Source organism: Pristis pectinata, chromosome 16 (genome assembly GCF_009764475.1).
Source record: "Pristis pectinata isolate sPriPec2 chromosome 16, sPriPec2.1.pri, whole genome shotgun sequence".
Classification (NCBI taxonomy): Eukaryota; Metazoa; Chordata; class Chondrichthyes; order Rhinopristiformes; family Pristidae; genus Pristis; species Pristis pectinata.
In genome coordinates, this window is record NC_067420.1 from 18633432 (window position 1) to 18659925 (window position 26494).

A 26494-nucleotide genomic window follows, 5' to 3' on the forward strand; every position below is an offset into this window, starting at 1 on the left:
CAGAGTTAACTAATCTGCAGAGGAAAAAACACAGTATTGCAATCCATGAATAGTTCAACCAGTAAAGAGTTTATCAAGGATGGGCAGGGAATGGAAAACGGCTAACAGGAAGCATGAATTCATTGCTGAATGGAGGTTTCAGACAGTTTTTGGAAAATATCTAGAAAAGGAAGGTTACCCATTTTAATCACATACTCTAAGAAACATTGGCTGTCATCAGGAGATTCAAGTCGGAGTAAATGACATTCACATATCCAGAAGATCAGGAGACAAATAAAAATAACTTCATCAATTTTATCACGTCAGCCAAGATAGGACTAGTCACCACAGTTTCACATTATGTGAATGGTCATAGAGCGCACAACATTCAACTTCCTCTCATCCTGCCACAACCTGAACAATTGATTAATATGACAAAGTGCAACGAATGTCATTTACTACTTGGAAACTTGCTTACCACACAGCTACCTTAGAAAATACCTTAACCTACTTATAAGAAAGCTATAATGTTCAGTTACTGTTCTCACTCATCTATGTTAAGATTTTCAGCTTCAAGTGCTAGCAACTGAGCGAAGATGGATTATTGAGCACATCTATTAGTAAAACCTATTCATCTACAGATAGAACAAAATATTACCATCCCCACTATGGTCAACTGAAACTCATCTCAAAACTAGCTTCAAGCACACCACCACAAAACGTGCATTATCCTGTGCTGTCAGGCAGTGATTCATTTTGTATATGTAAGATATCTTTATTATCTTTATTAGTCACATGTACATCGAAACACAGTGAAATACATCTTTTGCGTAGAGCGGGCTGCCCCCAGAACACAAGTGTCGCCACACTTCCAGTGCCAACATAGCATGCCCACAACTTCCTAACCCGTACCTCTTTGGAATGTGGGAGGAAACCCATGCAGTCACAGGGAGAACATACAAGCTCCTTACAGACAGTGGCCGGAATTGAACCTGGGTTGCTGGCGCTGTAATAGCATTACGCTAACTGCTACACTACGGTGCCTGCCCCTACACTAGCCACGTCATATGTTGGATCTATGAATGGATTGTTCCTCATAAAGGATTAAATCTGCATTTATTAATCAAACAAAATGGTGCTTCTGGGACTGAAAATTACTCTTGATAACTCTGAACAATTCAAAAGCTCAAAGATAATTAGACTTTGCATCTTTCCACAAAAGACACATGATAAAAATTTTTCATTTGATTTATCCAAGTGTCAAATGGTGTGTATTTTAATAGGATGAAACTCTCATAACTCGCCTGTAAATTTACAAACATAAATATTAACATGGAACTGTTAAATATTCTTGTGCCCCCACCCAAAATAAAATGAAACCATTTTAACAATTCTACTCTCATTCAGTGTGTAAGCCAATGCTAGACCACTTCAGCCATATCGATTAGGCAATTTTAAGCTTCAGATTACATTAGCTTGTCTTGAATGCGGCCTTAATGTAGAATGCCTACTCTAAAGTGCATATGTGGGCAAAAGATGAGAAGAAGATCACACTCAGCTTAGCTGCTGTTGCAGCCAAAACATCTGACCATTAGCACATGGGCCACAAGTAGAATGACATGAGCATCCTATGGGTGGGCAAATAAGTGGCACCAGGAGGAAGTGAAGAAGAACATGAGGAAAAAAAACCTTAAACAAGATTTTTGCTAGGATGTGATTTCAGAATCGTGCACAGAATCTTTCACAATAGAGCTAGATATATTAAACCTCAAGCTTCTTCAGAGTGGTCAGATTACAGAATAGCACCATTGTGTATGTATACGCCACTGACAGAACATACTTCTACAAGCAACACTGAAGACTCAAAACTATTCACAATTTCAAACAAAATTCCACAAGTATAGAATGATTCTTTTAAAAAAAAACCTGTAACATGGAAATAATCACCTGTCTGTCACTGTGAGTTTATAGATAACCTCAGCCTAAAATGAGAGAAAAGAACAAGTATTAATACTGAAATAAATATGGGTTAATTTCAGAACAATACTGCCCTTGTTAAAGCTTAACTTTCTCACTATTTTGCCACAGCATGGGAGGATGGTGTAAATATCTTAAAATGTGATTGTTAAATGTAGCTTTTAAATTGAATTCTCTCGAAAGCAGTGCTGGGCGGATGGTGATTAAAACTGAGATGATGCATTTATCAGTAACAATATTTATTTCTAATTTTACATTCTGCCTCACAACTTCAATTCAAGTATGTCGACATCTCTACAATGCAAAGGTCCTTTGGTCCTACAGCAGAAGCAGAATTTTTCAGACCAAATATTAAATTAAGGTCTATTTAGGAGACAGTAAACAAGAACATTGGAACAGTTTCCCAAATGGATTGGCTAATCACTACCAACAAAGATTAAAATTTATCTCTGTTGTCTTTGGGTAATTGGCATGTACAAACTTGATACTGTTTTTGCCTATGTAACAGTAATGGCAATACTTCAAATAGTTCACTGGTTTCAAAACATCTTGGAATACCTTGAAGCTGTGAAAGGTGCTGTATAAATTCATTCTTTCATTAGAGTCCAGAAGATTCTGCAGTTTAACACGAGTACAGAGGCAGAAAGCAGAGGTCAAAAAGCCACCTCCACGTATTCCTCTCCTTGGTCCACTTTTTGCTTACATCCAAGTACCATCCCCTTTTGCTTTGCTCCATTATTCTTTCTGTAATTTAGTCTCTCCTGCCTTCTATCCTTTCACTGACTTTCATGGTTACCTAGCTCATCAATACTTGTAGCTTGTTATACCTCACTTTTGCAATTCTGATAAAAGATCATTGACCTGTAACATTAAGCTTTCCTCTCTTCACAGATGCTACCTGAACTAGTGTATATTTCCTTTATTTTCTGTTTTTATTGTAGGTTTCAACAAATGCGAAGTTTTGCTGTTGTTAAATTGGACGTTATCAACAGTTTTTTCCATTTCAGAGATTTGTATTCAACAGTCTTCTTTTTCTTAAGTAGTGCCTTGGGATCAAGGATGACTTGCTTCCGCTTCAGTTTTGTGGGTTCTGAGGTGACTGAGGAGGCCGAAGTGGGACTTGCAGATTTTTCCACCGACAGAGCAGGAAATATTGCCAGGGGCAGCAGGTGTGTGGTTCGTGCACTTCTTTACACATGGCTTCTGACTGGTCTCCAGTGCATGCACTTGAGGTTCTCAGTACCATCTGAAATGCTCTTTTTCCCCTATGGGCAATTAGGGGCCAGGGATTCCCAAGAGTCAATGGGGTTGTTGCTGCCTCTCCTGAAAATATAATTGTGTTTTGTAAGCCACAACAACTTTAGAATCTGTCATGGAGATATGCAACAGACCCTCTGATTAGGGTGATGGCTTGCATACATATTCACTTTGCCAGATCTTGATGCACATGGAGACAAGTAGCAGACTGCATATCCATTTGTAGTTTCTTGATTTTGATCAGCACTCAGAGCAACAAAGTAACAATTTCCAATGGACCTATAGAATCTAGTTGTCTAATTTAGTACTCTATTAAGTAATGACGATACTGTTCAGTGCCATTAATATGTTATGGTAATTGTCATTTGTACATACTGTAATATGTAATGTCATGGTCCACCTATCACTGCTGTGCTTTTCCCTCCTATATATTGGGCTTCCCCTTTTCCTATCTTCAGTCCTGAAGAAGGGTCCTGACCCAAAACATTGACCGCCTGCTTTTCTCCACAGATGCTGCCTAGCCTGCTGAGTTCCTCCAGCATCATAGTGTTTTTCATCTAGATATTACAGCAGCTGCAGTCCTTTGTTTCTCTGTCATGGTAACTTCTGGGATATCTGGCATCCATTTACCTATGTTATGCTGATAGTTAAACACGATTGGCCTAGAAATGGAACTCATTCCTTTTAATGATAAAGTATTGTTGGGTGCACAGTTTTCATTAACAAGGGAAAAATCTGAAGGGGTATGTAATTGTCTCCTGTTATGGGATTTCTTAAGAAAAGCAAGCAAATTGAGCTCTGGCAAAACAAAAAGTATGCCCGCTGGTATCTGCTGTAGCTCATACCAGTGAACTAGTCTGAAAGACAGACATATTTTCAAATCCTTAATGAAGCAGCATGTCAGTTTGAACCTTTTGTGATACCAACACAACCTAGCTATAAAAACTAGCATGACTCTAGTAGATAGAAAACTTTCACAATATCAGAAATCCTATTTATACCTTTTTTTAAAATCAAGCTATAAGTACTCAAATAAGTAATCCATTTGATAAATTAATGGAACAAGCATAGACAAGAAATAATTCATGCCACTTTTACCATACAAATTGCGCCAGTTTTAAACAATTGCAGATTCCAGTTCCTCAAAATTCCAGGTACACTGGTAAAGAATAAGCATACGAGATAAATCATGTTAACTCCTATGCACTTCTGCTGATGCTCTGAGTTTCTATGTAAAGGACCAGGTCAAAGATTGAGACAGAACCAAGATCAAGTTTGCATTGTAGACAACTCACCTTACCAAGGAAGTACACTCCACCACCTACAATGAAAGCTGAAATTGCAGTGCCAAATACAGCAAAGAGAGTAATGGATCCAATATTCTGGAAGAAATTTCCCTGAAAAAAAAACTTAAGATCGTAAACTGTACAGAAACACAATTTGAGTAACATGGAAAGAAAAGACTCTACTTTCAAGCGGACTTGAAATACTCCAAAAGAAAGTAGAAAGAAAATAAAAGGCTTTTTGTGAGTTGTGCTAATTAGACTATTCACATAATAAAAATGACATTTTCTACTGAAGACAATGAATGTCAAGCACTTACTGGTAGACTTTGCCTGCTGCAAGAGAGTTATTTCATGTTCTGCTTAGAACATTGCTTGTACCTTCATGTTTTATATTTTGTAAGGAACAAATGACATTCCACATTTCCTTACAACATAGGAGGGGCCATTTGGCCCATTGAGTCTGCTCTGTGAGCCAGCGTGATCTCATCACCCCACTAATTTTCCTTACAACCTAGCCTCCCTATATTATTTTAACTCCCTGCAGATTGTACCACTTACCTATAAGCCAGGGACAATTTATAGAGGCCAGTTTCCCTACAAATGCACACATCTTTGGTATGTGGGAGGAAACCAGAGCATCTGCAGAGTCACAGGAAGAACATGCAAAATACAAACTGCAATATTATCTACATTGATTGAGTTGTGCCTGGTAATTCCAACCATATTTTCCTGCTGTTTGGATTAATTTTAAGCAAAGTTTAAAAGGTAATTACTCCTGAATCTATAAAGAACTTTTTAAAAAAAAGTTTAGAAATTGGATTGGAATTAAAAACATGCACCAAGTGCTTTATTTAAATGTAATTCGTACACAATAAGTCATTCTGCACAAATTCAAAGAGTTAGCACTTGTAGTTCCAGCTGAAATTCAGATCAACACCTCTCATCATGATTCATCCTTACATTGGTGTCATTTCTTCACTGTATTTCACACATGTAATGACATTGTTAGTTTACCAACAGAAAAAGGATCTAAAAGGTTGCACCCCAGAGCTTTGCTGTTCACTTACAATACAATAAGGCAGAAAGTCAGAAACTGCAAGTGAATTAAAGGGACCCTCTATTTTTCTTGACTCTCCCAGAATAATTTTTGCAGACAAGCAACACAACATTGACAAGGAATACAGCATCCATGGACTGCATACTGCGATCTACGGACCTAGTGTCATTGGGGCTGTAATCTAATCCTGGTCCCACTGTACAAATACCTCTATTACACAACAGTGTAATACTTAAAAGACACTTGGACAGGTACATGGATAGCAAAGATTTAGAGGGATATGAGCCTAACAGAGGCAAATGGGACTAGCTTAGATGGGTATCTTGGTCAGCATGATGAGTTGGACCGAAGGGCCTGTTTCTGTGCTGTATTACTCCATGACTATTTAAGAACTGCAAGCACCCCCCCCCCCCCATTTCCCCAAATTACACAGCAGACCATATTGTTGTCACAGAGAATTGACTTTAACAATATTGACCTGCTTTCCACAGCACAAATAAAATATCAGTGGTGAACCCAGCTAGCAGTTATGTTACGGTACATGAAAGTCACCTTCTCAATTTAACAACTATAAATAGGTGATAATCAATTAGGAATACAGAGCAAACCTAGGGCCCTTTGGCAGACCAGAAATGGTGGAAATCTGTAGTACTTGATAAACTGCAAAAATAATTTCTAACCCACTGTCTCATAAGAATACGTAGAATGTCATTTGCCAAATTGGTAAGCTTTTCTGTTTACAATTTGTAAAGATTAATTATAGTTTCAGATCAAGTACATCTGGTATGTGCTGTGATATCCAATTACCAAAGTGGTTCACAGCAAGTTTAGTAATAAATTCACCCATGTTTTTTTCACTTGCAAGACTCAGCTATATTATCTTGCAAGCATTTTCTGACTGTCAAGTATGAAGTTTGCTCATGAAAGCAAAGGATAACATTCAAAGTTGGCATAGAATTAAATATTTATTTTGATCTGTTCTCACTTTATTTTTGTTTTCAAATTAAATCTAATGGCAAGCACAAACTCAAGGTTCTACTGTTTAAGGACCACTACATTTGAGATGGTTAAGGAAATGTCAAGATTTCCAGATATAATTTTATTGGTGGAAATAGGGAGCACAAGCAGGAATAACACAACAATGATCCAAGATCAAATATTAAAATTCGCAATACATTCTCCCTAAAATCACAATCTCACTTCAAATCTATTGTCAAGTGATGCCAAGTAAATTAAGAAACAAGGTTTTAAAACTAGAAGGAAGAAATAACTACAAAACAAAATGTCACACACAATTTGTCCTTCCACTCTTTCACCTCCTTCACTGCCCCACTTACCTTATGTAATGAGTACCCAGATTCAAATATAATGGGTGGAAGTAACAAAAGAAAGAACATGTTTGGTCGAAACATTTCTTCCTCCTGTGGAATAAAAGAAACAAATATATAATGGCTCAGTAGCAAGGGTCTTAAGTTCTTTGGAAAATAAGATATCACTCTTGAGCTCGTGATCAGAGTTTACCAATAACCCAATTTTCTCCTGCTCTACTTATTCCAAGGGATTTCAGTACAAGCTAATTTCATTTACACGATCTAGAAAAAAAACAAATGAAATCGTTGTTTAAGCATGGAAAGATTCAGACTGAAAATGTCTATTGGCAGCTGTTTTCTTGCTTTCACACATTTACACATGTTTCTACATTAAAAGAAACTGCAAAAATCCAAGTTCTTCTCACCAACATTCGTTGATGGCTTGTAGTTAAATCTCACTGACAGAATAGGTTTGGCAATAGTGATCAAGACTCAATTTCTACATCTTCAGGTCACTTTCTAGTTAAGAAAACCTAAAAAACTGTGCACTAAACAAAATGTACGAAGTTTCAATCACATCTAATTCATGTTGAAATTAGAGTGGGGGCGGGGTGGGCAATGAAGAGAGAATCAGAATCAGGTTTCTTATCACCGACATATGTTGCAAAATTTGTTGTTTTGTGGCAGCAGTACCATGCAAGACAAAAACATAAAATTTACCATAAGTTACAAAAATAAATAAATAGTGCAAAAGAGGAATGATGAGTCATGTTCATGGACCATTCAGAAATCTGATGGCAGAGGGGAAGAAGCTGTTCCTAAAACATTGTGTGTGGGTTTTCGGGCTCCTGTACTTCCTCCCCATGTCTGGGGTGGTGAGGGTCCTTAATGATGGATGCTGCCTTCTTGAGGCACCGCCTTGTAGATGTCCTCGATGGTGGGGAGGGTTGTGTCCGCAATGGAGCTAGCTGAGTCCACAACTCTCTGGAGCCTCTTTCGATCCTGTACATTGGAGCCTCCATATGAGGCAGTGATGCAACCAGTCAGAATGCTCTCCATTGTACATCTGTAGAAACTTGCAAGAGTCTTTAGTGACATACCAAATCTCCTCAAACTCCTAATGAAGTAGAGCCGCTGGCATGCCTTCCTTGTGATTGCATCAACGTGTTGGGCCCAAGATAGCTCCTCTAAGATGTTGACACCCAGGAACTTGAAGCTGCTCACCCTTTCCACCGCTGACCCTTCAATGAAGACTGGTGTGTGTTCTTCCCAACTTGCCCTTCCTGAAGCCCACAATTCCTTGGTCTTGCTGATATTGAGTGCAAGGTAGTTGTTGTGACACAACTCAACCAGCCAATCTATCTTACTCCTGTACGCCTCCTCATCGCCATCTGAGATTCTGCCAACAACAGTGGTGTCATTGGTGAATTTATAGATGGCATTTGAGCTGTGCCTCGCCACACAGTCATGAGAGAGTAGAGCAATGGGCTAAGCACGCATCCTTGAGGTTTGAGAATTAGTTTTGTTTCCCATAAAATCTCACAGCAGTACTCAGTAATAAACTCAGAACGGGGTAATCAAGGATGACTTCAATTTTGCAGTTAACAACAAGACACACTGTAGCTGCAATGTAGAGTAATACAGCACAAAAATGGGCCCTTCAGCCCACCAAGTCTGCACCAATCATCAACTGTCCATTTAATCTTTTTTTAAAATTCTCCCCACATTCTCATCAATTGCCCCCAGATTCTACCACTCACCTGCACACCAAGGTCAATTTACAATGGCCAATTAACCGACCAACCTGCACACATCTGGGATGTGGGAAAAACACAATCACAAACTTCACACAGACAGGACCCGAGGTCAGGATAGAATCCAGGTGTCTGGCACTGTGAGGCAGTGGCCCTACTAGCTGCATCACTGTGCTGCCCTAATGGTGCTGACATTTTTAAAAAAAAAAGCCATTCAAGGGTTGTGGGCTTCGCAGGCTGAGCCAGCATTTGATTGCCCATCCCTAATTGGTCTTGAGATGGTGGTGGTGAGCTGCCTTTTTGAACTGCTGCAGTCCCCGAGGTGTGGGTATATCCACAATGCTGTAAGGAGTTCCAAGCTTTTGACCCAGTGATGGTACAGAAACAGTGATATACTTCTAAGTCAGAATGGTGTATGGCTTGGGGGGCAACTTCTAGGTGGTGGGTACAGAAACAGTGATATACTTCTAAGTCAGAATGGTGCATGGCTTGGGGGGCAACTTCTAGGTGGTGGTGTTCCCATGCTTTTGCTGCCCTCGTCCTTCTAGCTGGTAGAGGTCACGAGTTTGGAAGGTGCTGTCTAAGGAGTCTTCATGAATTACTGCAGTGCATCCTGCAGATGATGCAAACTGCATCAGTGGTGGAGTGGGTGAATGGTTGTGGATGTGATGCCTATCAGTCAGGATGCTACATTTCATATGTTGAGTTGAAGCTGCATTCATCCAGGCAAGTGGTGTATATTCCATCATTCTCCTGACTTGAGCCTTGTAGATGGTTTTGTGGTGAGTAACTCACCTCCTAACTCCCCAAAGCCTGGTGAATTAGGGAGGCGAGATACTCGCCACAGAATCCCTAGTCTCTGACCTGCTTTTGTAACCACATTGTGTTTACGCTACTCCCATTCAGCTTCTGGTCAATGGTAACCCCCAGGATATTGATAGTAGGGGATTCAATGATGGTAATGCCATTGGATGTTGGATAGTTATAGCTGGATTTTCTCTTGTTGGATATCATCATTGCCTGGCACTTGTGGGGCACAAATGTTACTTGCCATCTATCAGCCCAGCCTAGAAATTGTCCAGGTCTTGCTGCATTCAGGCATGAACTGCTTGATCACCCGAGGAGTTATGAATGGTACTGAACGTTAAGCAATCATCAGCAAACATCCCTACTTCTGACCTTACGATTGAAGGAGGTCATTGATAAAGCAGCTGAATGTGGTTGGGCCAAGGACACTACCCTGAGGAACTCCTGTAGAGATGTCCTGTGGCTGAGATGTAACACCACCACAACTATCTTCCATTGTACTAGATATGATCCCAACCAGTGGAAGGATTTCTCTCTGACACCCATTAACTCCAGTTTAGCCAGTGCGCTGTGATGCCATACTTGAGCAAATGCTGCCTTGATGTCAAGGGCAGTTACTCTCACTTCATTCTGCAGTTCAGCTCTTTTATCCATGTTTGCAGCAAGGTCAAGAGCCGAGTGACTTTGGCAGAGCCCAAAATGAACTTCTTTGAGCAGGTTGTAAAAATCAAGTGATTCACCCTTTCATCATTTTGTTGATGATCGAGAATAGACTAATGGGGCAGTAACTGGGCAGGTTGGATTTGTACTGTTTCTGGTGGAGAGGACATACCTAGCAATTGTTTACATTGTTGGGTGGACACCAGTCTTGTAGCTGTACAGGAACAACTTAGCCAAGGTTGTGGTAAACTGGAGCAAAGGTCTTCAAAGGCTATTGGCCCTGACGACATTCCAGCAATAGTACTGTTGCATCCAATGCTGTTTCTTGACATCACATGGAGCAAATCAAATTGGCTGAAGACTGGCATCTATCATGCTGGGGACCACCGGAGGAGGTTTCAATGGAGACAGTTTGATAAACAATGTGTTCCTTGGAGGTGGGTAGAATATTTAAAGACTGTATGGAAAGACTGGAGGCCTCAGATTTAATTTTATCCTAGTTTCCTCGGCCTCAAGAACCCCAGGAGCTGAAAGGAAACATAGTTATATAGCACGGAAACAAGCCCTTTGGCCCAACTCATCCATATCAACCAAGGTGCCTGCTTGAACTAGCCCCACTTGCCTGTGTTTGGTCCATAGCCATCTGAACCTTTCCTATCCACGTACCTGTCCAAATATCTTCTAAATGCTGTAATTATACCCACCTCTACTGGCAGCTCATTCAGACAAAGACTAGTAATCTGGTAGTTAACCAGTTTTCAAAAGTAGCTGAGCTTGCTTGCTTGACCTGACTCTTAATTCAATTATATTTTCCAGACACAACATACTCTTCACAAATTCATGCTGTTTCTCTAAAAATAATTTCCAAGACGTTCATTTTTTTCTGTCCTTAATTATAGTTTCCAGTAATAGGTATCAGGTTAATCAGTCTACAATCTCCAGTGTAAAGACCTCTCAATCTTTCTCTCTTATAATGATCATTAGATATCGGTAATTAAGTCTTAACTTGGAAGAATATGGAATACCAAATGTACACACACCTGCACAAAACAATTTGTGTTATCGTGCAAAGATCTACTTTACAACATACCAAATATGGGATTATACCTGAAAAATACCAATAATTAGCTTTATTATAAAATGCCTGGCACATATAAGTAGCCAATCCTTTTCCATTAAGATGCAACCAGGTGCTTCATAAACTCCGATCTTAGGTTTATCCTCAGCATTTTTCACTTTATAATTCTGAATATATTTAGAAAAATCTATAAAGATATAATAATCAAATGTTAAAGTAACCCATTGCATCATGTGAGAGAGCATAAGCTGTCTCTTATAAACCTAATTTATTTCCTCATTTTGTTTTGGGGTGCAAAGAGAAAGCTGCCCAATGGATAATAAATTAACTATAAATGAGTATCTCTATACACAATATTTTAAAAGAAGGTATACAAATTAAAATTGCAAATTCAAGATATGGTGACATAGTAAAATTTAAGACAAATATCAGGTAATGAATAATGAAGTGCTCAAAGCATGAAAGATCTTCTGGGTAGAATTGCAGCAGTGGAAATCATGAAATAATTTGATTAAAGATTAGTTTCTAAAATAAAAAGAGGTCCAGGGCACACAAATAATATATTTTTCAATTTTATTTTAACTCCACCTCCAGACTAATAATTCCTCAATTCATATTATTAGCCAGGTAAGGCTGGATAGCCTTCAACACAATTTAAAGGTTGTAACTAAAGAGAGCTCAAACATCAGTTTCTATCAGCAAAACCAAGAGGTGATATCAACAATAACATTCACTCATTTTTTTGTTCCATGGCTTTAGGCGTATGGGATAGTACAATTTATATTTTTATACCATTCATGTATTAGATATTTGAAATTTTTGTAGCTTGGCATTCATGATAGGTTGTTGAAGTGTATTCATAGTACTGTAACACAAAACAAGTTAAAAACTAGAACTTGAGCAATTTGCTTCAGTTTTCTGTTACTGCTGGTTTAAGCATCCCATTTTATTTTGAAGGGGCTGAAGATAGATTTCAAAAATTCCTTATTTTTAAGAGGGAAGATTTTCCTAAAACAGAAGTTTGAAGACCTACCTTCCAGTTAGCCCAATGTTGCGATTCTATAATTTTAATCACAGCACCCATTAAAATTCCTATGAGAAAAAAATGGAAAGAAAATGGTGAGATATTTTAATAAACAGCAAATAATTTAGATTTATACAATACTTTTAATTCATCATCAAAAAAAAAATTATATCAAGCAACAGTTTTGGTCTCCTTACCAAATTGAAAAGCCTGAGCAAAATGTTTTATGGTATAGTGTATTCCTAAGTGCAGAGAGTGGTGCAGCATTTGTCACAGTGACTAGTTAAAGGCATGTAGCAAAAATCTGTAAATCGAAGACTACCTGTACAGAATCTGAAGATGCTGGACTAGGACTCTCTGAGAGAGCCCACATCTCCAAGAGTTGCAGGCCTGGGGAATTTACAGAGATAAGAAACTAAAGCTATGAAAATAAGAATGGGAGTTTTTAATTTCTACATTATAAGAAAATATATACTACAAGTAGAAAATATAAAGGCTGAGGCAACAAACACACATTTGCATCATATTTACCCTGAAGGTAGCACTGTAAATAACTGAAAGTTATCACGCAACTTAGACCAAATCTACAGTTTTCTATCAAGAAATATTTCATCACCTCCCTTATAACTTTAAAAATAGGTTATGAATGGGGCCTGCTCAATGACCATACATAAATTCCTCAGCACCATGTACAGAGGCTACATCCATGCACTGCATGTGTGCCGAGTGCAGGTTCAAAAACAATTGGACCTTGATACATAAGAATATGACTGATTCTGACCTAGGGTTGCCCAGAAATCTGAACACAAAATGCATCCTGAAGTGCATGAGAAAATTGCAGATAGGAGTACAGCATACCCCAAAACATTTTCCCTATAGCCAGATACACATATTCCTTCTTTCAACTATGTTTGACGTTGCTAAATGTATCAAACAGAATTAACAGCAAGCTTACCTAAAGACACAACTGCAACACTTTCTGGAAGAAAATGCAGTTTATATTTGATTAACAGGCGCACCAATATGATGCAGATAGCTGTGAAACAAAAAAAAATAGGTTAGATATAACTGACATTGCTAGAACACCAAACAAGGAAGAGGATCTACTTCTGAAATGTTTCTTTTATCAGATGTTATTAAAAATATCATGGGATCTAAGACATTTAGAAATCTTTGTGTGGAACAGCCCAATACAACTTCCTTTCACTTATTGATATAAAAAATATCCTGGGCTTTCCAACCATTCAATCTGTCCACTCTCAAGTAGTTGAAAACAATTTCTCCTATAAAACAAAACAGGATTTTTGATCAAGTAATACCTTGATACAATTTTCAGCTTTGGCCAGATTTTGCAAATTTAATTTAAAATGTTTTACATGCAAAAACTTATACAAAGTAATATTTTTTCAGATGTGCAAATGCAGTTTAGGTTTGACTGGAAACACATAATCACCATACATCAACATAATTAAAGAGAATCCTGCAATAAATTTGGTAGAATCTGTTGCTAAATTCAGTTAAACGTCGAATTTTGTCCGAGTTTGTCATGGAAGTTTTAATAAACCTGGATTCCAAACAAAAGACATACTTAAACCAAAGGACATAAGCCAGAGAAGGAGGAAGATTTTTTTTAAGAGATATACAAACACAGAAAATGGTCATGAACCAGAGAGCAGCATTGGAAAATGTGAGAGGTGCAGATGCAATTGTTGTTTATAAGCACGCATGAAACTAGAATATTGGAATGTAAAAATTTGCAAGCTAAGGTCTTGGGCAGAAGGGGAATGAGAAGATTGCTCTACAAAAACCAGTACAAATTTGATACGTCAAATGGTCTCTTTTCATTGTGAAAATTCTATGTATGTACCAACCTTTATTCTAATAAAGGAAATAGAGAGCCAATGGCATGGTGTCGTGACAACAACCTTTCCCTCAAGGTCAGCAAAACAAAAGAGCTGGTCACTGACTTCAGGAAGGGGGGCAGTGGCTGAGAGCTTCAAGTCCCTAGGAGTGAACACCACCAATATCCTGTCCTGGCATGTCCCTGTTGACCCTCACCAATATTTATAGATGCAAACAGAATGCATCCTATCCAGATGCATCACGGACTTGGTATGGCAACTGCTCTGCCCAAGACTACAAGAAACCGCAGAGAATTAAGGACACAGCTCAGTGCATCACAAAAACTAGCTTGCCCTCCATGGACTCTGTCTAAACTTCTCATTGCGTTCATAAAGCAGCAAACGTAATTAAAGACCTCACCCACTGTGGACATTCTCTCTTTTCCCCCCTCCCATCTGGCAGAAGATACAAGTCTGAAAGCACGTACCATCAGGCTCAAGGACAGCTTCTATCCTGCTGTTACAAGACTATTAAATGGTCCTCTTGTATGATAAGATTGACTCTTGACCTCACAATCTATCTCATCACTGCCTTGCACCTTATCATCTGCCTGCACTGCACTCTGTAACTGTAACACGTTATTCTGCATTCTGTTAATTGCTTTCCCTTGTACTACTTCAATGCACTGTTGTAATGAGATGATCTGTATGGATGGCATGCAAAACAAAGTTTTTCACTGTACCACACTACATATGACAATAATAACCCAATTTACCAATTGAGAAAAGGCCAAATAAAATGTCTGTATCCTACTTTTAAAAAGAAAGTATTTGGTGTTTCATAAGTTTAGCAAATATCTGAAAATAGCTGTTCCACTTTCACTATAACTTTTCACATCAGAGACTGAATAACCAACAAATTGTTTAACAGTGCACCATCTTTCAATAAACAATTTGTTTACAAATCTGGCAAGTGATGTTCATTAAATTTCAAAGACTACATAACGTAAACAGATTTGAGGCATACTTCTACTTCAATAAATAATTTATAATTTTCTCGTGGCTTGAAATTAATGGAAAGAATCTGCAGATGGGTAAGACCAAAGTAAAACTAAAAATATCAGCACAGTTAATGGAACTCAAAATAAAATGTTTCAAATAAATTTATGCTGCAGAACATTTACTCAGACAAGATCTTACATCTATATTCCATGCTGAAATATAAATAAGAATTTCCATCACAAAATGTTGCCTCAAAGATGGTTTAAATTATGCAAACAAAATTGGTCTGGTTACACATCCAAACTTTATGCATCAAGGTTTTTATCATTCAGAAAAACAGCATTTTGACCAGGTTTTCAAACAAAAAGCATTTAATATTTAAAGAATAACAAGATATTTTGGCTGACACCCAAGCAACAGAAAATAATGTCACTCATGAATTGATGTATGTTGGAATTTTATAGATATCAAACATCTGAAAGTCTTTGTTGAAATAGATTCACCAAGGATAGAGTCTGGCCATTTATCTGCTTCTGCTAACTGTATGATTGCTTTTGTTGCATTAATGGCCAAACGATCCATTTTGCTTAAATGGAAGGATCCAATACCCCCTACTACTTCAAGGGTTTTCTCAAACTATATCATGTTTAAACTTGGAAAAAATTAGGAGTGGTACTGTTGATCCTTCACTTAAATTTGAAGATATTTGGAGTCCATTTATTCAATATTTTCACATGATGTAGATCCCCTTTCAATAACTTTCCAATTTGGAGGAACAGAGTTGACGACATAATATTGCTCTGTTTCTGCTGAGAAATTTTAGCCCAGTTTTTTTTTCTTTTTTTTGTTGTTTGTTTTTTTTTGAAAATTTTTTTTGTTTAGTTTATATTGTTTACAAATTTTCTTATTGATTTGGGTTTTTTTAAAATTAATATAATAAATCTTTTTCTTTCCTTTCTTTTATATTATATTCATTTACTAAGAGATCGTTGGATCTACAGATTTTTTTTATATTTTATTGTTCTTTATGATTATCAATGCTATGATTGTTATCCTGATCTCTTTGTATTACATGTATAAATATTGATGCTATATCAATCTGTATTAATTTGAAAACTAATAAAAAGATTCAAAAAGAAGAAAGAAATAGATTCCACTTCTACAGCATAACAACTTTCTTTTGAAAGGGAAAAAAAATAAGACTAGGTGAATTCAAAGAAAATATAGTTAATAAATTTAATAGAGAAATGACTGATGAGAGGGGGTAGAAAACTATAGTTCTATTTAATTATTAAGCAGCTCCAGAAGTTTTATGGAACTATTTCAATTATGTAGTTCCACAGTTATGGAAATAAAATTACTTCAATATGACAGAAGCCTTCTCAGTAAATGGCAAGATTTAATTTCAGTATTACAACTGTCAACTACAATGGTAATTGTAAACCAGACTAAATCAGAAACTACTAATATTTTAATGATTAAGACTTCAGAGAAGAAAATATGAAAATCGAGAACATTTTGTACCAGTGACAAACCTAATATAAGCAGACTGAAGAAAATAGTCATTCCACTTGATTGTTCTTCTTGTTGTGCTTCAGCCCCAGTCTGCAGTGGTAATATCAGTTTTGGTGGAGTTTCTGGAACTGGTATTAGAGTAGCAACTGTGCTGATGGGGATGGAGATGGCTTGCAATGTACCATTTTGGTCCACAGTATTATTTGACAACCTGAAATTAGTAAAACAGAAGACTGTTGGAAAAGGAATGATTTCTTATTTTTGAAGTTAATTGACAACACCTTTATTATTCATCCACCTCAGACTGCAAATTGTATTTATTCAAATGAGTCAGCTAATCCAATAACACAATACAAAATATTTTATTTAACAACTTAACATTCTGCAGATACCACATCCATTGATAAATATTTAAAAAACAATTATAAAAATCATAAATAGTTAATTGTGTTTGAAACATTTTTGCTTCCACAGCCCACATTTTTGTAGAAGATCCATTATAATTATCTTATTGGTTTTAAATTACATTATCTGGTTAATTGATCATAAAAATTGGCTGAAATACTGACAGGTACAAAACACTAGGAAAGCTCAGACAATTATTCATCAGGTCAAATAGTGTACCCAAGGTAAACCCATGTTCTCTTTTTCAAAGTGAGGCTGTTTACATTTTAAATACTGGATATCGTAAGCTGGAGACACTCCGCGCTACAACAGTGAAATCACTGGTTTCCAAACCTGAAACAGCACAAGTAATTGGAATCTGAAATAAAATAAATTTCAATGTTGAAAAATCTACCTACTCCTAACAAATATTGGATGATTAACTTAAGGAGAATAAATCAATACAGTGTACACACATTTTGGCAAACAATCTAAAGAAAAAACCCTGGTTAGACTGCCTTGCCTAACTTACAAATTTATTCACACAAACCCACTTTGAAAATGTTTTATTATGTGCTGCTTTACATAACACAGAAGAATCATTATTCATCGGTAAAGGACTTTGTCACTTACTGGGAAACAACCAAACAAGATTTGACTGACACTAAAAAGTACTCTTCAAAGAATGAAATAGAGTGTGCATGCAAGGGAAAGATGAGAGATTGTGAACTCAAGCTTAAAAAAAAACTTAAGGACAACTCCTAACCCTACGAGCTTAGAAAAACTTTTTCATAACACCTACATTTTCAGGTAAATAGTTCCCAACCCAATCAAGTTCAAAAGAAAGTTACCAATGCTTGGTTTGAGTCCATTTTACAGAAAACAAAGAACACAAAATACCAGCAGTATAAATCCAAAGATAATAAAATGGGATCTTTGTGGATTTAACATGAAAAAAATTATTAAAATTAATGTCAACAAATCTCCTGGATCTGACTGTTTTCACCTCCACAGACAATGGTAATGGATGAGGAAATTGCCTGTATAAATAGAACTTTACAAAGTTTTGTTTAAACTGGAAAATTGAACCTTTGGCTTACAAGATGACAGGAGATGGAGGGAGAAAACAGATCTGTCAATCTTATATTAGTGATGGAGCAGTTATTATTATTTATCAGACACAAAATGAATATGTATTTAGAAAAGTGTGAGCTACTAACTCATTCAGTATGGATTCATTAAATACAGGGTGCGCCTGACAAATCAAAGTTGCTTACAGAAAATTTCCCAACATAGTGGATGGGGAACTATGGACATTGTATGAATTTATAGCAGTAATGTTATAAGATTCCAAACTAGTCAATTAACAGAAATGTGCAGAATAACAATAACTTCAATTTATACAATATCTTAATTTTTTTTTAAATACCAAGAGACTGTAAGGGGTAGAATCATTGAAAATTAACATGCAAATTCAGCATTAGAAAAGCAAATGATATGTTGGCTGTTATTGCAAGAGGATCCGAGTAAAACAATAGAGGCATATTGCTCCAATTATGTCAGGCCCTGCTGAGGCAGTACCTGGAACAGTGTGCACACCTGTGACATCCCTACCCAAGGAAGGATATTCCTGCAATACTGGAAGTACAGCGAAGGTTCACCCGAGCAATTCCTGTGATAGGGGGTTTGTCCTACGAAGAGAGATCAAGTCAACGAGGGTTATTTGTAGAGGTGAAAGCAACTTCAATTTCTTATCAGGCCATATTGTGAAAAAAAAAGTCAGCCACTTTTTTTTAAAAAAAAGCAGTGTGCCATAGTGGTTTGCTTTCACTTCTTCTTATACCATCTCAAAGCCAGAAGAACAAAAGATGACCTTACTGCACCTACTCCTTCAAGGGCTTGATAGAGCAGATGTGGAATACATGTTTTCCCCTGGCTGGGGTAAGTAGAACTCGGGACAGGTGTCTCAAAACAAGAGGTTGATTATTCAGGATGGAGATGAGAAGGAACTTCTTCACCCAGAAGGCATTAGATCTTTGGAACTTTCTACCCAAGAGGATTGTGTAGGCTCAGTCACTGAGTACATTCAAGACACAGATTGATAGATCTTTAGACATTAAAAGGATCCATGAGACGTGGGGCTTAATGGAATAAAATGGTGCCAAGGTTAAAAATCAGCTATTTCTCACTGAATGACAGAGGTGCAAGGGGCTGAAAGGCCTACTCTTGCTTCCTATGTTCATACCCCAAGCTTCATCACAGGTAATCTGTGATGCAAAAACAGATCAGAATCAGATTATCACTGACTTATATGACATGAAATTTGTTGTTTTGTGGCAGCAATACAGTGCAAAGACATAAAGTTACTATAAATTACAAAGATAAATAAATTGTGCAAAATAAAAGGAATAGCAAGGTAGAGCTAGAAAGAGACGTGACAGATGAGCAATAACTTGGTAAAACGAATTCAATACTTTTAAGTGAGACCCAGAATTGAGAAAAAGGAAGCAAGGGAGATGCTGAGGAACATGAAGGGAACTGCAGCGTTCAGGGCCTTGGGAGCAGAGTATCATGCCCACCAATAGAACGGCAATTTAATTTCAGATGAAGAGAGGCTAGAGTTCGAAAAGTGCACACAAGTTAAAAAAATAATTGGAATGAAAGGAATCAGAATGAGGGAGGAGTAGGAGCACAGAGGATTTGAAAACAAGGATGACAATTTTTCTCAGAAGAGAGCCAATATGAATCAGAAAGTGGAAGGGTTTGAGTGATTGCAACTTAGAAAAAAAAGCAGACTTTGGTTGGCCTCAAGTTTATGAGCAGTAGAATGAAGGAAGTCAGCCCAAGCTGTGCTAAACTAGTTAAATCTAGAATGACAAAGACAAAAACGGGGGTTTAAGCAGCAGATGAGATTACTCAGGATGAGAATCAATGTTACAGAGGGGGAATTAATAATATCTTCGTGATTATGTAGATACATGATCTGAAGTTCAAATTAGAGTCAAATGCCAATGTTAAGACAACTCCCAGAACAGAGGCAGGGTTAAGGAGTATGGAATGGAGGGTGCAACAGAAATAGAAGATAATGGCTTTGGTCATCCCAATATTTAACCAGGGAAATTTATTTGTAAACCAAAACAAAATTTAGGACAGCAGTATAACAACTGAGAGCTAATAGTGGAGTATATTCAATAATCAGGCAGAGGTACAATACAACTCCAGTAATCTGGCACCTGACTCACTCATTGGTTTGGAATTCAAGCCAGGAATTCAGGGTGCAAGTAGGCGGCCAGAGTAGAGGATGTGGATTCGAGACTATGGGATGGACGTGCAGCTGGAACAGTGGTTGGAGTCTGGAACACCAGGGGTCAGGATCGTGGGTGGACTTGCAGCTGCAGCCAGTCTAAGTGTTTGTATATTTTTCGCTCTCTTTAAAGTTCACTGGAAAATTATATTAAAAAAGTCAAAAGTTGAGTTTATTGTCATAGTTACATGCAAGTGCAGGTGCAATGAAAAACTTACTTGCTGCAGCATCACAGGCACATAGCATCATGTAAGCAGCATTCACAACAAAACAAACATATTATACACAATTTTTACAGAAAAAAGAGAACATAATTAGAACAAGAAAAAAGTCCATTGTAGTGCAAAGTGATCATAGTGGTCATGGTGTTGCTAAACTGAGGTAGTGATTTGGGTTGTGGAGGTTGGTTCAAGAACTGAATGGCTGAAGGGAAGTAACTGTTCTTGAACCCGGTGGGACTTCAGGCTTCTGTACCTCCTGCCTGATGGAGGAGGTGAGAAGATGGCATGGCTCGGATGGTGGGGATCTTTGTTGATGGATGTTGCCTTCTTAAGACAACACCTCCTATAGATACTACCAATGGTGGGGGATGTGTCTGTGATGTATTGGGCAGAGTTCACTACTCTTTGCAGCTTCTTATATTCTGTGCAACACAAACAAAAAGTGATTGGGTATTAATAGGAGAAACGTCCAACAGTCTGGGAAATCTGCTAGTGCAGCACTACCAAAATCTCAAGGGTGCTGGATTACCAGAGTTCTACTGTAGATAGTTACTTGTGCATGGTGGTGAAAGGTTATCACAGGTAGATAGGAATCCAGAGTTGAGGTTACAATTAGAACAGTCACAATCTTATTAAATGTTGTAGTAGGCCTAGAGTTTTGAGTGGTCTATCCCTGCTCATAATTAGCATGTTAATTTGTCAATTGAGAAACAACAAGGTGCTGAGAACAGTTGGCATCCCTGCTTAAGTTCTCAAACTTGGCAGAGAGGAACTTCAGACATAAATTGCAACATCATCTCCAACATACACTAAGATAAGGATATGCCAGAGGAAATCAGGATTACACTATTTGTGACTATCTTCATAGAACATAAAACATTAGAGCACAGTACAGGCCCTTCAGCCCACGATGCTGTGCCAACATTTTATCCTGCTCTAAGATCTATCTAACCCTTCCCTCCCACATAGCCCTCTATTTTTCCATCATTCATGACATTTAAGAGACATCTAAGAGTCTCTTAAATGTCCCCAATGTATCTGCCTCCACCACCTCTGCCAGCAGTGTGCTCCATGCACCCACCACTCTGTAAAAAAAACTTACCTTTGACATTCCCCCAAACCTTCCTCCAATCACCTTAAAATTATGCCCTCTTGTGTTAGCCATTTTCACCCTGGGAAAAAGTCTCTGACTGTCCACTCGATCTATGCCTCTTATCATCTTGTACACCTCTATCAAGTTACCTCTCATTCTCCTTCGCTCCAAAGAGAAAAGCCCTAGCTCACTCAACCTATCCACCATGAAATGGTGCTGCTTGCAGAGGGGCCTCCCTGCTGTCTGTTACAGGGAAAGTCATCGTAAGGTTCTTTACTCCTTATCAACTCTCTCTTCCCAGTGGCCAGAGTCGATCACCCATCAGTGTGGATGCCATCTATCTGGAGACGCATGGGCAGAATCTTTCTCACACAACAATCATAGGAGAATTGCAGGTAGCAGCACCAATCACTAAACCAATCATTAATTGAAGGGACTGTGATGTATCCTGCTCATATTTGGTTGCCCTAAGAAACTCATCTCCAACTTACATCTGTTACATGATGCGCATAAGCAGTGTTTTAACTGATGTGTTCAATCTCAGTCAAAACTGGTATCCAGCAGACCCCCAACAGTCTTTTAATCTTATTTTCTGTAACACTGCACCTTATCTAGAATGAGCTTCCTGCTGCAGTGGAACCAAACTTTCAGACAAATTGGGAACAGTTTGACTGCAGGAACAAGGCCATTCCACCGTCTATCACTGTGCTGCAGCGTACAGATGATGCTTGCATATGTGCACATTGAGGCCTCGATCTAAGACATTGCTGACTCATGAGAGGTTTGAAAGAATTGGTCTTGAACTTAAAAAAGAAGGCCCTCTATCAACCTGCTGTCACTGCACAACAGTGACCTCTAGCATCGAAATTCCATACTAAGCAAAGACTATTTTTCATACCTTGGCAGCCATCTCTCAGTGAAGGCATGCATCAAAGACCATATTTCACCATCACCCAGCAGCACAAGGCCATCAAAAAAACTGTTCGAAGATCAAGATCTCAAAACAGGGACAAAGCTCACAGACTATTGGGGAGTAGAGATCCCTGCCCAGCTCTGTACTTCTGAGACATGGACTATCTACAGAAGACACTTCAAAGAATTGGAGATGTACCATCAATTCTGTGTCCACAAATTACACCAAATCCACTGGCAGATTTAAGCAAATCAAAGTAAATGTCCTCTCCCAGACTAACGTTCCCAGCATTGGTGAGGTTTTCGTTAGATTTAATGTTCCTATTAGAGTAGCTGGGATGTCAGTTAGGGTAGCGGTATTCTCCTCCTGCAGGATGTGGGAGATCAGAGAGACTGGTAGTCTCCCTGATGACTTCACTTGCAGGAAGTGTGCCCAACTGCAGCTCCTGACTGACCATATGAAGGAACTGGATCTGGAGTCAGACGTACTTTGGATCATCCGGGATGCAGAGAGCATCATAGACAAGACTTTGAGGTGGTCATGTTTAAGGTACAGGCTGCAGATAGTTGGGTGACCACCAGGAGAGGTAAGGGGAGGAGACAAACAGTGCAGGGTCCCCTGTGGCCATTCCTCTCAGCAACAAGTATACCCCTTTGGATACTACTGGGGGGGATGACTTTATCAGAGCACAGCAGTAGCAGCCAGGTCAGTGGCACTGTGGCCAGCTCTGAGGCTCAGCAGGAAAGGGTAAAGTCAGGCAGAGCAATAGTGATAGAAGACTCGATAAGGGGACAGACAAGAAATTCTGTGGTCGTGAAAGAGACACCAGGATGATATTTTGCCTCCTGAGTGCCAGGGTTGAGGATGCCTCAGAGAGGCTGCAGAGCATTCTCAAGGGGGAAGGTCGTGGTGGGCATTGGCACTAATGACAGGTTGAAAGGGGGAAGGGGTCGAATGCAGTAAATAAAGGGAGTTAGGAAATAAGATGAAAAGCAGGACCTCAAAGGTAGCAATCTCTGGATTACTCCTGGTGCCATGTGCTAAAGATAGAACAGATGAATATGTGGCTGAGGAACTGGTGCAGGGTTTCAGGTTCTTGGATCACTGGAACCTCTCCTGGGCCAGGGGCAACCTGTACAAGAGGGACAGATTGCACCAAAGGGGAACCAATATCCTGGTCGGGAGGTTCATTAGTGCTACTCAGGAAGATTTAAACTAGTTTGGCAGGGGGCTGGAAACCAGACTACCAGGTCAGAAAGTGGAGGGATTGAAAGGAAGGCAGATGTCACTACCAATAAGAACAGGCAGGAGCAAGGTAATACACACAATGGGACAGATGGGTTTAAGTGTGTGTATATTAATGCTAGGAGTATTATCAGTAAGGGTGATGAACTTAGAACATGGACCAGTACATGGAACTATGATGTTGTGGCCATAACAGAGACTTGGTTGAGAGAGGAACATGAAATGGATGCCTAATGTTCCAGGGTTTTGATGTTTTAGAAAAGATGGAGAAGTAAAAAGCGGGGTGGGGATGGGAGTTGCATTATTAAGAGAGAATATCACAGCTGCACTCAGAAGGGACATAATGGACGGTTCATCCACAGTGTCCACATGGGTAGAACTCAAAAATAAGAGAGGTGCAATCACTCTGTTGGGATTATACTACAGACCCCCCAATAGCCATTGAGGGGCAGATATGCAGGCAGATTAGGGAAAGGTGCAAAAATAATAGGTTGTTATAGTGGATGACTTCAACCTCCCTAATATAGACTGGGACCTCCTTCATGCAAGAGGTTCAGACGGGGCAGAATTTGTTAGGTGCATCCAGGAGGGTTTCTTAAATCAATGTGTAGATAGTCCAACAAGAGGAGGGGCCAGACTGGACCTGGTGTTGGCTAATGAGCCAGGCCAGGTGACTGACCTTTCAGTGGGAAAACAATTAGGGAACAGTGACCACAACTCCTTAAGTTTTAAAGTAGCGATAGATAAGGATAAGTATGGACCTTGTGGGAGAAATTAAATTGGAGCAGGGCAAATTATGAGAGCATTAGGCAGGAACTAGGGAGAGTAAACTGGGAACAGCTGTTTCCAGGCAAGTCGACATCTGACATTTGGAGGGTGTTTAAAGACCAACTGCACAGATTAAAGGACAGGTATGTTCCAGTAAAAAGGAAGGATAAGGATGGCAAGATCAGGAAACCTTGGATGACGAGCGAGGTGGTGAATTTAGTCAAGAAGAAAAAGGAAGCATATGTAAGGTTTGGGAAGCTAAAATCAAACATAGCCCTCGAGGATTATAAAGAAGCCAGAAAAGAACTCAAGAAGGGAATTAGAAAGCCAGGAGGGGCTACAAAAAGTCCTTGGCAAGTAGGATGAAAGAAAATCCCAAGGCATTCTATACATACATCATGAGCAAGAGGATAACTAGGGATTAGGTAGGACTACTTAAGGATAAAGGAGGGAACATGTGCTTGGAGCCAGATGATGTGGGAGAGAGCCTAAATGTATACTTTGCATCAGTATTTACCAACAAGAAGGATGTGGAGGATAGGGAGATGAGTGTGGAGCATACTAATATGCTAGGGCATTTTGAGATAATGAAGGAGGTAGTGTTGGTCTCTTAAAGAACATTAAGGTGGCTAAGTCCCCTGGCCTGATGGGATATACCTCAGGTTATTGAGAGAGGCAAGAGATGAGATTGCTGGGGCTTTGACCAATATCTTTGTGTCCTCTCCAGCCACAGGTCAGGTCCCAGAGGACTGGCAAGTAGCTAATGTTGTTCCATTATTCAAGAAGGGAAATAAGGATAATCCTGGAAACTATAGACTGGTGAGACTCGCGTTAGTGGTAGGGAAATCACTGGAGAGGATTCTTAGAGATAGGATTTATGAGCATTTGGAAAACCATAGCCTTTGTGCAGGGCAAGTCGTGTCTTACTAACTTGATTGAGTTTTTCAAGGGGGTGACAAAGGTGATTGATGAAGGCAAAGCCGTGGATGATGTCTACATGGATTTTAGTAAGGTGTTTATCAAGGCCCCTCATGGGAGGGTCATCCAGAAGATTAAGATACATGGGATCCACTGTGAATTGTCTGTTTGGATTCAGAATTGGCTTGTCCATAAAGACAGATGGTAGTGGTCGATGGGACTTATTCTGGCTGGAAATCTGTGACTAGTGGTGTTCTGCAGGGATCTGTACTGGGACCTCTGCTGTTTGTGATATATATAAATGACCTGGATGAAAACGTAGATGGGTGGATTAGTAAGTTTGCAGGCAATATGAAGACCGCCAAAGGATACAGTGGGATATGGATCAGTTGTAGATATGGTCAGAGAAAGGGCAGATGGAGCTTAACCCAGCCAAATGTGAAGTGTTGCACTTTGGGAGATCAAATGTAAAGGGAAAGTACACTATTAATGGCAAGACCCTTAAGTGTTGATGTGCAGAGGGATCTTGGGGTCCAAGTCAACAGCTCCCTGAAAGTGGCTACGTAGGTTGATAGGGTGGTAAAGAAGGTATGTGTCATACTTGCCTTTATTAGTCGAGGAACTGAGTTCAAGAGTCAGGAAGTTATGTTGTAGCTTTATAAAACTCTGTTTAGGCCGAATCTGGAGTATTGCATTCAATTCTGGTCACTCCATTACAGGAAGGATGTGGAGGCTTTGGGGAGGGTGCAGAAGAGGTTTACCAGGATGCTGCCTGGATTAAAGGGCATATGCTATAAGGAGAGGTTGGACAAACTTGGGTTGTTTTCTCTGGAGCAGTGGAGGCTGAGGGGAGATCTGATAGAGGTTTATAAGATTGAGAGGCATAGATAGACAGCCAGTATCTTTTTCCCAGGGTTGAAATATCTAATACCCGAGAGCAAGTATTTAAGGTGAGAGAGGGTAAGTTCACAGATGTGCAGGGCAAGTTTTTTTTACACACACACACACACACACTGTGTGTAACTGTGTGACACAGACATAGTGTGTGTCTGGAATGCACTGCCAGGGGTGATGGTGGAGGCAAATACGATAGAGGCGTTC

The 26494-nt window shown here is 39.0% G+C and overlaps 1 protein-coding gene across 1 annotated transcript in view; it reads right to left on the reverse strand.

The window, feature by feature from the left end:
• slc9a8 (solute carrier family 9 member 8) overlaps nt 1-26494 on the reverse strand; it is a 52419-nt gene that overhangs the window by 24345 nt on the left and 1580 nt on the right. The window contains exons 2-7 of the mRNA XM_052031558.1: nt 16568-16758; nt 13145-13225; nt 12199-12257; nt 6894-6977; nt 4509-4610; nt 1927-1961 (exon numbers count right to left, since the gene is read on the reverse strand). Of these exons, the coding sequence (XP_051887518.1) occupies nt 1927-1961; nt 4509-4610; nt 6894-6977; nt 12199-12257; nt 13145-13225; nt 16568-16758 (552 nt within the window). The remainder of the gene's footprint in view (nt 1-1926; nt 1962-4508; nt 4611-6893; nt 6978-12198; nt 12258-13144; nt 13226-16567; nt 16759-26494) is intronic.